The sequence below is a fragment of the Urocampus carinirostris genome, chromosome 1, assembly GCF_059441175.1.
Source record: "Urocampus carinirostris isolate Australia breed hairy pipefish chromosome 1, RoL_Ucar_1.0, whole genome shotgun sequence".
NCBI lineage: Eukaryota > Metazoa > Chordata > Actinopteri > Syngnathiformes > Syngnathidae > Urocampus > Urocampus carinirostris.
The window spans coordinates 60,339,309-60,351,599 of record NC_142349.1 but is presented as its reverse complement, the minus strand read 5'-3'; the positions used below and the strand labels follow the sequence as shown (position 1 = coordinate 60,351,599).

At 39.0% G+C, this 12,291-nt stretch overlaps 1 protein-coding gene across 1 annotated transcript; it reads right to left on the bottom strand.

Moving 5' to 3' along the window:
• Window positions 1-5,143: 5,143 nt before the first annotated feature.
• On the bottom strand, window positions 5,144-9,923 carry gbx1 (gastrulation brain homeobox 1). Its single transcript, XM_088319945.1, has 2 exons — window positions 9,330-9,923; window positions 5,144-7,518 (listed from the first exon to the last, which is right to left on the bottom strand). The coding sequence occupies exons 1-2, from the start codon at window positions 9,781-9,783 to the stop codon at window positions 6,995-6,997; spliced, it is 978 nt and encodes a 325-aa protein (XP_088176071.1). The 5' UTR covers window positions 9,784-9,923; the 3' UTR covers window positions 5,144-6,994.
• Window positions 9,924-12,291: the final 2,368 nt, after the last annotated feature.

Sequence of the window (12,291 nt, the reverse complement as noted above, 5' to 3'; positions counted from 1 at the left end):
TATTAGTTTATTATTTTCGAAAGGGAGGTGTGTCGTCTGAGATGTCCATAAAAAAATAAAAGTAGAATATTTTCTTTATTAATTATGTGGGAACAATTTCCAACTGAGTTCAAAGAGCCTTTATCATTTATTTTCCCACCTCACCCACTTGTTTTTTGGGGGGCTTTTATGTACCGGTCGCGGAACACATTAGGCTGGAGAAAGGAGGCGGGAAGAGATGGTAAGGTGAGTGATTTCATGCTCGTGCTCATGGTTTTCTGATACTTTAGCATGAAAGTGTTGAAATTAAGAAAAGGATTGTTTCAAATACAGTCCAAACGCCAACCCAAACTCCCCAAAGATGAAAAAGAGAATATTATCGAGTGTGTCTAAGGAATCCTCGTACTTGCACACGCCACACAAGCGGCTTTCCTGAGGCTGCAATAATGATTTAAGCCAGAGGATGGCGTCAGCAAGTACAACAATTCAGATCAGTACCTTTAAGCAAAAATAGTGTTTGAATTATTTTTAAAAAGTTGCATTTTTCATCTTCAAAAGAATAAAATGATGCAAATTTTCAGCTGAAAAAAATAAATTAAAATCAATCCTAAATTTCAGCACAAGGGAAAATGTTTCCGAATTTTCAGTGTAGCGCGAAACAAAAACAAATTATTTCTAAAAATGGGAAAGGGCATATTAAAAAAAATGTTTCGAGATAATTTTAATAATTTGCATATTTCATTATCGTGAAATAAAACAACGCACATTTTTCCTTTTCAACATGGAGGAAATGCGCCGTCATTTTCAACATAAGGTTAAACAAAATACAAAATACATCTCTAAAAAGGGGAAAATGGCTTTTACGGTAAAAAATGTGTTCAAAATATCTTATAAAAGTTACAAGTAAGAAGATAACGCAAATTGTCAGAGTTAAAAACAATCGATGCTAACTGTCAGGTAAGCAAGAGGCTCGCTAATGATTATCGTGACAGTAAAGTCAAGTCATATATATTTGTATAGCTGACAAAATACAATTTTTGCCAGCTTTGTAAAAAATGTGTGTAAAATATTCTTAAAAATTGCATATTTTATGATCATAAAATAAGACGTACGTTTTCAGAAAGGTAAGAAGACAACACAAATTGTCAGAGTTGATAAAATGGATGCTTATTTTCAGCATAGAGGAAGACACTTTTGATTTTACAGCGTACCACTAAACAAAATACAAATTATTTGCCATTTTTAAAAGGGGGAAAATGATGTTTTAGAAAAATGTGTTAAAATCGTTTTTTAAAACGTTGCATATTCAGTTATCGTAAAGTGAGAATTTGATGCACATTTTCAGATGTATTCAAAAGCTATGCTAATGTTCAGCACTGAGGAAGACGCTTGAACAAATTAAATGTATTTGCAGTTTACAAAAGAGAGACGATTTAAACAAACAAAATGTTTGTTTTTAAAAAGTTGCATATTTCGTTATTGTAGAAAATATTTGTTGAAAAAAAAAATCGATGCTAATTTTAAGCACAATGACGCTCGCTAATTTTCAGCAAAGTGTTAAACCAATACAAATTGTTTGCAATCGCTAAAAAGGCTTAAAGGTTCCCCTTAAACAAAAAATGTGTTTCTACTATTTTAAAAATGTTGCAAAAAATATGCTAATTTTGAGAACAGAAAAAAATGCTTGCTATTTTTTGACATAGCATGGCAGGGGACCGAAAACATAACCCTGTGTATGTAAGTCAAGGAACTTACCAGTTGAGCATCTGCTGACATGCATCCTGATATCTAGTTTAGGGGTTAAAGCCAAGACCTTCACCGTTGTTCCATCAAAAAAACTAACTCCAACCAAAACCCTAATTCTAGTTCCAAACAATAACCTAACCCTTGCTACAACCATAATCCTAACCCTGTAATCACAAGTTTGTACCTGCATTACATGGCATTAAACCCTTAACTTTGTGTGAGCGTGTCAATGGTCTTACAAGTTCAGCTACCATTAGCAGAACTAACCAAACCCTAACCCCGGCTGAAAATAGACCTTTAACCCTCGCTTCCACAAAAAAACAGCATTCCAACATAACCTTAACCCCGTTACCAGAGGTTTGTACTAGCATGGCTAGGATTCCGTGTGTGTGTGTCAAGGGTCTTACCAGTTGAGCAACTAATAACAACAATTTGAACACCTGGTTTAGACTAAAACCCTAGCCCCTCAACCTTAGTTCCAAAACCCCTTACCTTAGCTCCAACCAAAACAATAACCATAACCCCAACTGCAACCAAAACCATTACCATAACCCTAGCTCCAACCAAAATACTTTTGTACCTGCATGTTTGAAGATCTAACCCATGACCCTATGTGTGTGAATCAAGGATCTCACCAGTTGAGCTACCAGTGACAACAATCCAAACACCTAGTTTAGGGCTGAAACCCAAACAACCTAGCCATAGCTCCAACCAAAACCCTAGCTCTAACCATTGCTCCGTTCAAACCCCAACCCTCGCTCCAACCAAAACCTTGACCTGGGAGTCAATCCCATAACCTTATGTGTGGAGGGTAAGAGTCTGACCTGTTTAGCTACCAGTGATGGGGATTCAGATACCTAGTTTAGGGCTAAAATTCTAGCCCTCTAACCAAGACCTAAGCAACCAAGTCCTCAAAAATCGCATTTCCTGCAAGATTTTGGAGGTTTCTCTTCTTTAACTCAAGTGATCCAAATTATAAGCTTGTTAGCAGGCTAACGATCCTGTTGGATAACCTTTTTTTTAGACACTTTTAATTTTGGAATTAACTCAAGAGTTAACTCATGTTTTACCTTTGACAACAGTAATATACAGATATCCCCCCATACTGTCGTATTTGGAAGCTTTAATTTTTGCGTTAACATAATATATAAATCAAGCGTTAGAAGAACATCGTCCGATATTTAGCGCCTCTTTATTGGTAACAAAAAATCCATTCATTTAAAAACACAATATTGATTTAAATAAGCAAAAAGGCACGCCTTTTTTAAAATACTCGTAGGTCGAGACATTTTCATTTATTTTACATAACTTGAGGATCACCTAGAGGGAGCTAACATGTTTTTCCGACATCTTGCTGCTACGGGTACCCCCCAAAACCAAAAACCTTGTAAGAGGCTGGGCAAAAGTATGAGAAAAAAATGTGATTTAGTTTGGTCACTTTTGATCTCCGTAGTTATTATTCTTCTTCATGCTTTGTGGCAGTCCTTTTCGGTTGCACTACACAACGATATCAAGTGGAAAAATAATCTACGCTGCCTTTAAGCTCGACAGCATTACAATACACTCATACTGTATATGCAGTCTGTCGTTTTTAGACACTTTAATTTTGAAGTTAACTCGAGAATTGACTCGAGCTTTAAGTTTGACAGCAATAATATACATATACAGTACACAGACTAGCACGGACGGCGGCGCAGTGGTTAGCGCTTGTGCGGCACAGTTCATGTCATGGGAACCTGTCGTGGGTTCAAATCCAGCTCCAGACTTTCTGTGCGGAGTTTGTATGTTCTCCCCGTGCTTGCGTGGGTTTCCTCCGGGCACTCCGGTTTCCTCCCACATTCCAAAAACATGCATTTCAGGTGAATTGGCCGGTCCAAATTGTCCCTAGGTGTGAATGAGCGAATGAGTTGTCTGTCCCCGTGTGCCCTGTGATTGGCTGGCAACCAGTTCAGGGTGTCCCCTGCCCATTGCCCGAAGATGGCTGGGATGGGCTCCAGCCCCCCCGCGACCGTAATGAGGATAAGCGGTACGGCTAATGAGATGAGATGAGATGAGAGTACACAGACTGTCGTTTTAAACACTTTATTTTCAGAGTTGATTCAAAAAATAACTCAAGGTTTAACTTTGACAGCACTAAGACATATTCTACTTTAAAAGTGACAGGAAACCTGTCTAGACTTTGACTATTATATAAAGAAAAATATGTTTATTAATGAATAATTAATGAAATTATAAACATGATTTGATTTAAAAATCTACCCTGGCTGTTGAAATGGGTATCTGTCTTCCCTTTTTGTACAAAAGGGAATGAAGAGAAGAGAATGTCAGTGTAAGTGATCAGTCAACGGGACCTCTTTAAAGGGAATCAATCACTGGCCTACATCTGTAATCACTAAATCAATTAACTAATGAATTTATCTGCATTTGAAATACACAGTGCAAAAAAAAAATATATATATACATATAGATCTTGGGTGGCACAGCGGATGAGTGGTCAGCACGTTCCCAGCACTGTTCTGAGATCATGGGATCAAATCCACCTGTGCAGAGTTTGCATGTTTTCCCCGTGCTTGCGTGGGTCCCTAGATGTGAGTGAGTTGTATGTCTCTTTGTGCCCTTCGACTGGCTGGCAACCAGTTCATGGTGTCCCCTGCCCACTGCTCCTAGATAGCTAAGATGGGCTCCAGCACCCCCACGACCCTACTGAGGATAAGCGGTGCAGATAATGGATAGATGGATGCATACAGACACTGCCCTACCTAGGAACAAGATGGGTTCTGGACGATTGTTCATAAGTTGAATTTGTTTGTAAATTGCTTCAGTGCTATATTTTGTATGTTTAAGGTTTATATAAGTATGTTTACGGCTTGTATAAGTAACCTGTATTGTTTTGTACTAAAAAACAAACATTTCATAAAATAATATGCTCTATAAAGATAAATAAAGTTCAGTTTAACTTACTTCTGGAAGAGGTCCTCCTCCATGGTAATAAGCAGCCGAAAAAAAAAACGATACAACAATTTTATCAACCGCATCAATCTTTCTTATTCCACTTTCATTTCAAAAGAAACGGCTCGTTTCTTCTTTACACTTTAAACCAACCATAATGAATGGATGCGCGAGATATTAAACTATAAAAACGCCAAAGTTTGGTTCACGTAGTTATTTTTACACGAACCAGGAAGTAGAATCTGGATTTCTTCTTCAGGGTGGATGCTGGGTTTCCTCTCACAGCTTCCGCGGCGGAAAGAAGCTTTACAGCACTATCCTCTGCTCGAAAAAAGGCGCACACAATACAAAATCTAACTTACGGCAATGTCCGGATATTTTTCGACATCCCGAAAAATATGTTCGTGTGTACTGTTGTTCGTAACTCCAATGTTAGTCAGTATGGGGGGGCGTCTGCATGTATTCTGAACCCAAAATTATAGTTTCAGCAGGATTATAAGGAAACAACCTTTAATTTAAATAATATTTTGCAATATCCTAAAAAAAAGATTCAAATCAGGCTTTGATAAACTGATTTATTAGATAACTACTTTACAAGTGTCCCCTTGTTTGGTGGTTCCATCCATCTCACCTGCCTCCCGAAACAAAATTGTTTCTTTACATGCAAATGATATGTTCACAAAAAATGTTTAACAGACTTGCTACTACATGGGAAAATGACATGCAACCAACAGAATGTTTCGGGCCATTTATAAATACTAAAAAAGGATCTTTACACACTCTTTTCATAGTCCCCGTTTGTACTGTTTTTTTATGTACATATTCACAAATTAATAAATAAAAGTGACAGCATGTTTCCAGTTTGTGCTTTACACTGGAATTTCTTCTTCTTTTTTTTTTTTTTTACAAGTGTTCATAGACCTCTTTCCAGCTTATGTCATCACCGGATGACCTAAGGATGCGAGCGCATTGTTGACCCTAAACAGCGGGAGTAGTGGTATGAGTTCGAACGGAGTGAGAGAACATTTGTATGTTGAGTTGCGTCTGTAGAGTTTTAATTTACACAAACACTCCTGGATGGTGTGTGTACGGGTACACAAATCGCAATATCCAATAACACTGTTTTTCTGCAATTCCAAGAGGAAACAGGCCATTTTGAAAGCGCCATAGAAGCCTGTGGTTGCATGCTAAGGGTGAGTGGATCGATCCAAATATTGATATTATTGATACTGAGCTAGGAATTTGAATTGGATTGCTACTGTCTTCTGATTGATACTGTAATCCTATTACAACTATCACAATGATCATGTTTTTAGTAGGCAGTGAGGTTATACCTACATGGTAACTTTTAAAATTGATCCAATTATGGTTTCCCTTTATTTGATTTTACTTTCAAAATACTGTGCATTTTAATTTTCTTGATAATAAATGTTGTACAGTATTTTTATTTATGTGAAGCAACTGCTACTGTTTGACTTCTGACTTTTGTTCTGAAACAGTTGCAAAATGATTTGATTTTTGTACTGTTTAAGGTTTTAAGCCCTGTTGTGTTATATTTGAGCACAAGATGGCACTGTATTGTGTAACATTAAGGAAAACCAGCAGACAGCATAGTCTAGCAGCAAGATGCCAGACAAACATGGCGGCAACTTCTAGGTAGGAAAATACAAATCTCCTGACCTAAGATTATTTTTTTCTATAGAGAAATTAGATTGGTATGATAGTTCCTGTATTTTTGCCTAGTATTCAATACATTTTTTTACTGAGTGAAACCACTAGGAGGCACTAATGTTACACACACTGTCCCTTCAAAAGAGTTACGTTTACACTATTTGCACTTTGATTTCATTTCGAAAATAGTGTGCAGTAGAAGGTGTAAGGTGTTATATTTGTCACGTTGACTTTGTTATATTTGTATTAAAATCGCATTGGTGCTTTATTTTAGTGTGACTCTTGAATTTTGTTTTGAAGCAGATGTAAAAGAAATGTTTCTTTTTTATACTGTTAAAGTTTGGATTGTAGTTATTTAATCAAATTAATACATTTATATTGTCTAAAATATTTGTTCTGTGTTTATTATAATAACAAATTAACTAACTCAGGGGAGGGGAGGATTCAATCATTCAATGATCCAATGAAAACGTATCGGACCCGTATCAATCAATTCCTTTAATTAGATCGGATTCATACCAATATTCTTAATATCGCCCAACTGACATGAATCCCGCCGTTCTGCCTCAACAATGCACGTGCAGCTTGGTGACGTCACACTTGTTTACAAATACGGAAAAGAGTCTATTACAAGCGTTGGTTTCGCTCGTCACGGCCGCGTTCCTTGTTCGATCTGCTGATGCTGACTCCTAACGGCGAACCTGTTGACGTGCACCGGGATAGGCACCACAATTTTGGGGTTCCGCACGGGTTCCCCCGATCGGTTATTCACATTACCGGCCTTGATGCGTTTCCACTTGGCGCGCCGGTTCTGGAACCAGATCTTCACCTGCACCTCGCTCAGCTTGAGCGCATGCGCAATCTGCGAGCGTTCGGTCAGCGACAGGTACTTTTTGCAGTGGAATTCTTTTTCCAGTTCCAGGAGTTGCTCGCTGGTGAATGCGGTTCGTCTCCGGCGGCTTTTACCCGCCGAGGAGGCCCCTGGGGGGAGTGCATCGTGGGGGTGGCCCCCAGTTTTTAGCTTGGCCTTTTGCGACAGGGGCCCGCAAGTGGTGCCGTCTGAGAAGCTTTCGTTCTCGCTATCCGCTGAACTGTCGTCGCGTTCGCTGCAAACGGCCTCTCCGGATTTTGGATCCACTTTTTCGTCGTCCGAACTGTACAGTTTGGTCTCGCCTGGGGAAAGTTAGAAAAAGGAAAGAAAAGTGGATTAGATGTGGGTTTGATCTCGCTTAATTGTAATTTTTCATGCGTAATGCAAGTATTAAACACATCTACGCGTATTTTACGCATTTTGGATACAGTATAAAAATATATTTAATGTTATTTTAACAAGATTAATTGATAAACGAATAAATAATTCATTTGCAATCGAAATAATCTGTTGCACCAATTTTCTACAAAGCAAATCACATTTAAAATTCAAAACAACCCAAAAATCGTGTCAAATTGATTGAATCCTTATTTTTTTCCATTTAGGTAAAGACAAATAGGTTAAGCGTGTCATATAAAAAAGAGCTAACAGGCTAAAGGCTGCTTTTTTTAATTATTGTTTTTACGTTCTTAAAATGTTCTAGTTTTATTAAGGAGGGACAGGAAAATAGTTGGCGTTCCGAGTGGTTGGGTGGCAAAAAAGAGTGTATTTTATTTTATTATTGTACAATAAATGTTTATATACACCACTTTGAGTTGCAATTCGTTATATAATTACATTTTGATGAAATAATTGGTTGGTTGATTGATACACCAAACGAGTTAAAGGGTAGGCAGTTTTATTTTCAAAATGTCAAAATGTTGAGGCCAAAATACCCCAATTTTGTTTTTTTAATTGGATCAAGCAGTTAATTTGTGCCTTTTTGGCACTATTTCTTTTGCACAAATCTAAAAAAAATGAATAACACTGTGTCATGTTTATTAGATGTTCAACATTGTGTAACTATGATAAGTAAATGAATTAATGTTGTTATTATTTTATGCTTTTGTTATTGTATTAAATGTTATTTTTATGATCGGTCTTAATATTTCTATCATAGTTATAATTCATTTGCTGTGGATAAATTGTTGGCTTAGCCATCTGGTTTTGTTATTCAAGACTACTCAAGAGTTCGATTTCGTTTGAGAGAGACATATTTCCATTTTTTGGGCTTTTTTGTTGTTGCAATATTTACAATGTAAAAAAGGCGAAAATACCATAAACTTGAAAAAAAAGAGTTACGTCTTTTTTAATAATTAGTATTAATGTTTTTCGATTTTAAGAAAAAATATGTCGTGTAAAATGATTACTCATTTTTGCTGCGTGGGGGGGATTTTATGGACTAATGTTATCTTTTTGTTCATTGAGTGTTTGCACATGGGTTAAAATTTGGTGTCTGAAAGGCGTTTAATGAATCAAATACGATTTGGGATTGTTTTCATCATTATGAATATCTTTTTTGGGGGGGGGGGTTATGGTTTGTTTCCTTTTTACCCTGCTTTATGTATAAAATGGATATTAAAATTCGGTGTCCTTGATAAGAATCAAAAATCATCATACAATCATAACTCCTATGCGCACACTTGTTACTTTTCATACGCACACAATTTAATCGCTTTATCTTATCCAAATGAATTATTTTACATTGTAACCATGCTGGTGGAATTTAGGATGGGGGATCAAACAAGTGCCTAATATTTTTTTAAATAACTTAGAACAGATTTAACCCTCCTGTTGTCTTCGGGTGAAAATGACGCACCACTTTCTTGTTAAAAACACAGAAATGTATATATTCTTTCACTTGAAATGTTATGACTTTTACTAGGTTGGTCCCAACTGCGTGGAAAAAAATAAATGCTGTTTTTAACGTGTGCACAAAAAAGAACTAAGATTGTCCTTGAAATAAGGAAACAGTCGTGTATGAGTCTATAAACCAGAGCAATCGAAAACTGTCGTGTTGAATTTAGCCAACTTTTAAGAAGAACAAACGACAAGTGCACCAGTAATTTTCTACCTGAGATGGAATGAAAAGTTTCCGAGAAGTTGAGCATCTCTGCGCTTTTCTCTCGCCCGTGTAGTTCATCGGCGCGCGGGCTCTCCTGCCGGCGCGCCCCGCTCTCAACCGCGGCGCTCAGACGCGGGCCCGGCAGCTCCTGCGGCGGGTAGAAAGTGTCCGGCGGGTCGGAGAAGTTGGGCATGGCGGTGGTGAGCGCCACCATGGAGGGCACGCCTTGGCCCAGGCTGGCGCAAAAGGTGTTAGTGAGGCGGCCCGCAAAGGACGCCAACGGCGCCAGCGGAGGAATCCCGGACGCCAAAGGCGAGTGCGACAAGGCCTGCGGGAGAACCAGGGGTCTGTAGGGCATCAACATGGGGTAGCCCGTGTAGAGCAGGTGTCCTGGTCTGGGTTGGGGGGTCCCGATCAGGGAATCGATGGAAAAAGCAGTCCCTTGCCCACCTGGTCTCTGCATTTTCTCTCCTCAAAATGTCAAACTTTTTTCAAGAAGGTCCTCCGCCGCATCCCCGGAAGTGGTACCGTGACAACTTTGCTCCGTTTGCGTGCTCCCCCTTTGCGTCTTTCTTAATTTTGGCACATAAACACACGCTGCCGGAGCTCTAAAGCTCTTTGGCAACTCCTCCTCTTCGTGATGCAAGCGCGCAAAGAGAGAGAGAGAGAAACTGTGGTGGGCGCGCATTGGTTATCATGTGAAAAAGAGGAGGTGGGGACTGGGTGGGGTTGTAAGTCCCTGGGGGCTCATCCATCTTCCTCAAATTACGCTTCATTTCCTTATTCAGCCTCTGACTTTTTGGCTGTCCAGAGAGGCGGTCGTTTCCCAGTAGGGGAGCGCCACAAACCCCTTCCCTGCACCCACTCCCCCTTAAGTCCTTCCCCTTCTATCACCGTCGACCACACCAAGCCAATCAGCTATTATTAATTTTGATTGATGATTAGCAATTACCGTGGATTCAAAACAACCGAGCCTTTTGTACCCCCCAACGCTCCTCTTCGGGTAGAGTCTGGATGATAGTTATGGGAATTGTGGCTCTTTTTAAAGGAATCGTCTCTTGTGGCTCGGCTCTCTAAAAAGAGCCAGATCTTTCGGCTCACAAACAGCTCTTCAAATTGGTTATGTTGTTTTAACCTATACAAGTAAAATTACCAATAGATTGGATTCGGCTGCTTGGAGTGGTCGGTGGTCAGGAGATGCAGAACCCAATTTGCCGTTAGGGACCCCATGAAAGTAGACAACACGAAAGTAGATGCTTATCAACTTTGTTGGTATTTTTTGGTGGTGACTCGACAGGAAATCTACCTAACTTCACTTGTGTAAGTTTTCATGAAAATCGGTTCAGCCGTTTGGGAGCCTGTACTGCATGTCATGCATGCATGCCATATGCACACATCAGGTTTAGAAAGTAGTTTATATTAGATTCGATTTAGATAGATACTACTGATCATTACGTAACCTTATTTACAGGATGACACAAGAGGGGAAAAATAAAGCAAAATCAAACATAAGAAGAAAAAAGAAAAAAAACAAGAAAAAAAATGAGTTAAAAAGGGGATGAAATAAAAAATATATAAAAGAGATATAAAGGAGACAAGAGCAAGAAAAAACAAAAATCTAGGTAAAAGAACAAAAGAATTAAAAAAGAGAGTGAAAGAGAAAAAAGTGAAAAAAGAAAGGGAAAAGTGAGAAAAGAAGTAAACATTTAAGAAAAAATGAAAGAAAAAATGAGAAAAATGAAAACAAAGCTGGGGGAAAAAAAGGGGACAAAGAGGAAAAAGACGGATTTTGAGGGGTCCCATTGATCAATATATTACCAATAATATTGTTACATTATGTACAAAACGAGATAATAAATCCACAGGCTCAAGAGTGTTCTCCATTTGTGCCCCAGTCCTGTGGAATACTCTGCTCACTGAGATTCGATCTGCAACCTCAGTGGGACTGTTAAAATCTAGGCTTAAAACTCTAGATTATGAAGGACCTTTATTTGATGTTGACAATATCTGTGTATTATTTGTTATTGCAACATCTGTTGCAGCCCGGTCCTCCTGGCAGGGGGATTACCTCTTGGTATTATCTCAAGGCTTTTTCATTTTCCTCATGTTGAGGTTTTTGATTTTTCCTTGCCCTCATGTAGGTTTTGGATCAGGGCATGGTGTAATAATACTCATCTCATCTCATCTCATCAGCCGTACCGCTTATCCTTATTAGGGTCGCGGGGGGGCTGGAGCCCATCCCAGCCATCTCCGGGCAGTGGGCAGGGGACACTGTAGTTTGCAATAATCTGTGGTCTGTGCAGCCCTTTGAGATTAAGGGCCATGCATATAAACATAACTCGACTATTATTCTGCTGAATTATAATGCAATTTTCTTTCACTCTACAGTAAACTTTTAACTCCTTTGAACTTTTTTATACTAAGTAACTAATGTCAAGTAACTCAGAATATCTGATAAACACAAAGAAATAATGTTAATTAAAACGATAGACTTTTCACTGCAACAAGAAATAAACCATGAAATACAAGAACAAACAAATTTGTCATGACCAGAACGGAATCAGGACCCAAATGCGTAGTGTTAACCACAAGTTTATTGATAGAAAGAGAAAGGGCTGCGCCCGCGAACCGGTGCTCGCTGGACGCCAAAAGCTCATGCAATCGGATCGTGATCAAAATACGGAAGTGGATCTTCCGTAGCGGGAGATGGCGGTGTCAAGGACAGAAAAAACAGGTCGATAGCCAGGACAGGAGAGCAAAAACGTGGTCGTGATCAAAAACGGGTCGCAAGCTGGGACGGAGAGCAGACGTGGTCGGAATAAAAAACAGTTCGTTCGAAGCCGGAGACAAACGAGGAGACCAGGAAGGGACGGGTGGAAAAACTGGTGCAAAAACAGAACAGGAGCGAGTCAGGGTCAAAATGCTTGCCTTGTAACAATAGAGCTTCGCTGACAGACTGACAACCGGTGAG

What these genes read in the sequence shown, in the direction of transcription:
- gbx1 (XM_088319945.1), bottom strand. Translation starts at nt 9,783, where the DNA reads ATGCAGAGACCAGGTGGGCAAGGGACTGCTTTTTCCATCGATTCCCTG. An exon ending in AACTTTTCATTCCATCTCAG is followed by an intron (nt 7,519 to 9,329) that starts GTAGAAAATTAC and finishes AACTTTCCCCAG; the next exon opens with GCGAGACCAAACTGTACAGT.